Source organism: Dendroctonus ponderosae, unplaced genomic scaffold (genome assembly GCF_020466585.1).
Source record: "Dendroctonus ponderosae isolate FM_Combo_2020 unplaced genomic scaffold, Dpon_F_20191213v2 Dpon_F_20191213_10, whole genome shotgun sequence".
NCBI classification, from domain to species: Eukaryota; Metazoa; Arthropoda; class Insecta; order Coleoptera; family Curculionidae; genus Dendroctonus; species Dendroctonus ponderosae.
In genome coordinates this window covers 5,219,186-5,221,960 of record NW_026017111.1, presented here as the reverse complement: position 1 = coordinate 5,221,960, position 2,775 = coordinate 5,219,186, and the positions used below count along the sequence as shown (strand labels likewise).

Below are 2,775 nucleotides of genomic sequence, written 5' to 3'. Positions count from 1 at the left end.
ATTCTTCGTTCAGATACTTAAATATTTTTACTTACATGTGTAGCGTTGTTGCTGCTTTAAGCCTTGGCATATATTTGGAGTATTAATTTTGTCCATTTTGGACACAAGGCGAATAAAATACTGTTTATATTGATTTCTTTTACTTTCAGCTATTTTTCTTTGTATTCTGAGGATATTATTTTTGGTTTGCAAATTCTTCAATATACCCGGTGTTAGTTAATATTCTATGTTTACATGTAAGTAAAAATATTTAAGTATCTGAATGAAGAATTCTAGTCTCTTCCCAGATTTGATTGTCCTAACTAATCACCTGTTAGGCCTAATTAATTTCAGAATGTTTTAAAGTATTGCAATTGTGATGTATTTTAATGTGTGATATGATGAGGCTGTTGACGAACTGTGGTTGTTTTTTAAATTAATGAAATTTTTTTTAACTATCTGTTATTTAAAAAAAAATTTTTTTTTAAAATCCACAGAAACGTATTTTAATTGATAAATAGAGACAATGAATGACTGAAACCCAGAAATTAATTTTGATTTGAAATAGATTATAATACCATTCATGCATCATAAGTAATTTATGATTTACTATGTAATGCATTTTTAGGCAAAATAATAGACTTGCTGATAATAAATTCAACAGTTTGATTAATAAAGGCATGAGTATGGAAAATGCTTTGTACACTACATTTTCATCACAAAATTACTGAAATGTATGTTATAAATGTCGATGCTGAGCTTAAAATGGATTTTTTTACTCTACAGACAATGTTTATATTCAAGTGAACTGGTGGTCGGTATTCGAAAATAAACGTTGACTTTTTCGGAAATAAACAAAACTATGAAACACGAACAACAAGCTAAACGCTTTGGAATAAAATTTCGTCACTTCAAACACAACTTGACTTGTGCCGGCTTTATAAACGGCAACTAGACTTTTCCTAGAGAGAAATAAAATAACGCTTAAACATTTTATTTGCAGGTGCTGCTTCTTGAGGCCGGAGGAGAAGAGCCAGAAGTAGCAGACGTTCCATCGTTCCCGCCTGTGGTGGTCCGATCAAGCCTGGACTGGGGATACCAAACACAGCCATCCCCCCACAGCTGCTTAGCGCGAAGAAACAGAAGATGCGCTTGGTACAGAGGCAGAGTGATGGGCGGAAGCTCCACCATCAACTACCTGATCTACATCAGAGGCCATCCGCGTGACTACGACGAATGGGAGGAACTAGGCAACCATGGTTGGTCCTACAGCGACGTCTTGCCCTACTTCATCAAGTCGGAGAGAAACGAAAATCCAGAGAAAATCGAGCCTCAGTACCATGGATTCGACGGCTATCTCCCAGTGGGATATTTTCCCTATCAGGATCAGAACACGCTTGCCCTTGTGGAAGCCTACCAGGAGCTGGGCCTGCCCTACCTGGATCAGAACGCTGAGCAGCTGATCGGTACCATGCTAATGCAGCATACCACTGAGGATGGCCGCAGGGCGAGCAGCAACGTTGCGTTCATTCGTCCGATCAGGAACAAGCGCGAGAATCTGACCGTGCAGACCAAAGCGCACGTTTACCGAGTTTTGATTGATCCAACGACCAAAAAGGCGTATGGCGTGGAATACCGGAAAAACAATAAACTGCACACCGTGCTCGCAAGGAAGGAAGTAATTCTATCCGCAGGATCAATTAACTCCCCAGCAATCCTGATGCTGAGTGGAGTGGGACCAGCCGATCACTTGAAGCAACACGGGATCGAGCTGCTGAAAGATTTGGCTGTGGGCCACAATCTGCAAGACCACACAACTATAGATGGCGTGGTGTTTGCACTCAGCAACCAAACAGCCACTACAGTAACTGACCAGCAACTACAGCAGGACGTGTTTTACTACAGAGACACGCATAGAGGCCCACTGTCCTCCACTGGGCCTCTACAGGCCAATGCATTCGTCCAAACGAAGTATGAACGCGAACCTGGCCGGCCGGATATTCAGTTCTCCATCGATTCCACCAATGTGGAGAACTTCTACACTGATCCGATTCTCACCGCTGAAACCGCCGTCCTTCCATTGTCCTACTATGACGGTTTGATGGTGAGGCCCATTTTGCTCAACCCCCAAAGTCGCGGAGTGATCAGACTCAACGACTCTGATCCAATTAATGGACTGCCCGTGATCCATGCGAATACATTTTTTGAAGAAATCGACCTGCGGAGGATAGTGGAAGGAGTGAAGCAGTCACTCAACCTGCTAAGGACCAAAGCGCTACAGCATTTAGGGGCTGCTTTGGTCACCACTCCTCTGCCAGCGTGCTCGCATGTGGCGTTCGGCACTGATGAATACTGGGCTTGTATTGCTCAAGCGTACACAACAACCATTTTCCACCCGGTTGGAACCTGCAAAATGGGCCCTAGCAAGGACCCAAAGGCTGTGGTGTCTCCGGAACTGAAGGTTTACGGTATCGAAAATCTTCGGGTGATCGATGCCTCAATCATGCCGAAAATAGTGAGAGGAAACACCAACGCCGCAGTGATTATGATCGGAGAAAAGGGCAGCGACTTGGTTAAAGAACGTTGGCTGAAGCAAGATCAACATGATCCGGCCTACTATGGCTTTGATTTCGACAGTTTTTCGGATAAATAGGTCTACTGGACTCGATTGCGGTGTAAATTTCTTTGGTGCAAGTGAGGACATGTGCCAGGTGGTTCTTGAACAATCAACGGTGCGAAGCGTGGAAGGTTGGGACGCAGGAGAACCTTCAGCCTCTGGGCTTTGGATCATGAGAG

At 43.5% G+C, this 2,775-nt stretch overlaps 1 protein-coding gene across 1 annotated transcript; it reads left to right on the top strand.

The window, feature by feature from the left end:
• Positions 1-580: 580 nt before the first annotated feature.
• LOC125502824 (glucose dehydrogenase [FAD, quinone]-like) lies at positions 581-2,769 on the top strand. The gene is made up of 2 exons (XM_048662182.1): positions 581-592; positions 983-2,769. The coding sequence occupies exons 1-2, from the start codon at positions 581-583 to the stop codon at positions 2,630-2,632; spliced, it is 1,662 nt and encodes a 553-aa protein (XP_048518139.1). The 3' UTR covers positions 2,633-2,769.
• The last annotated feature ends 6 nt before the right edge of the window (positions 2,770-2,775 follow it).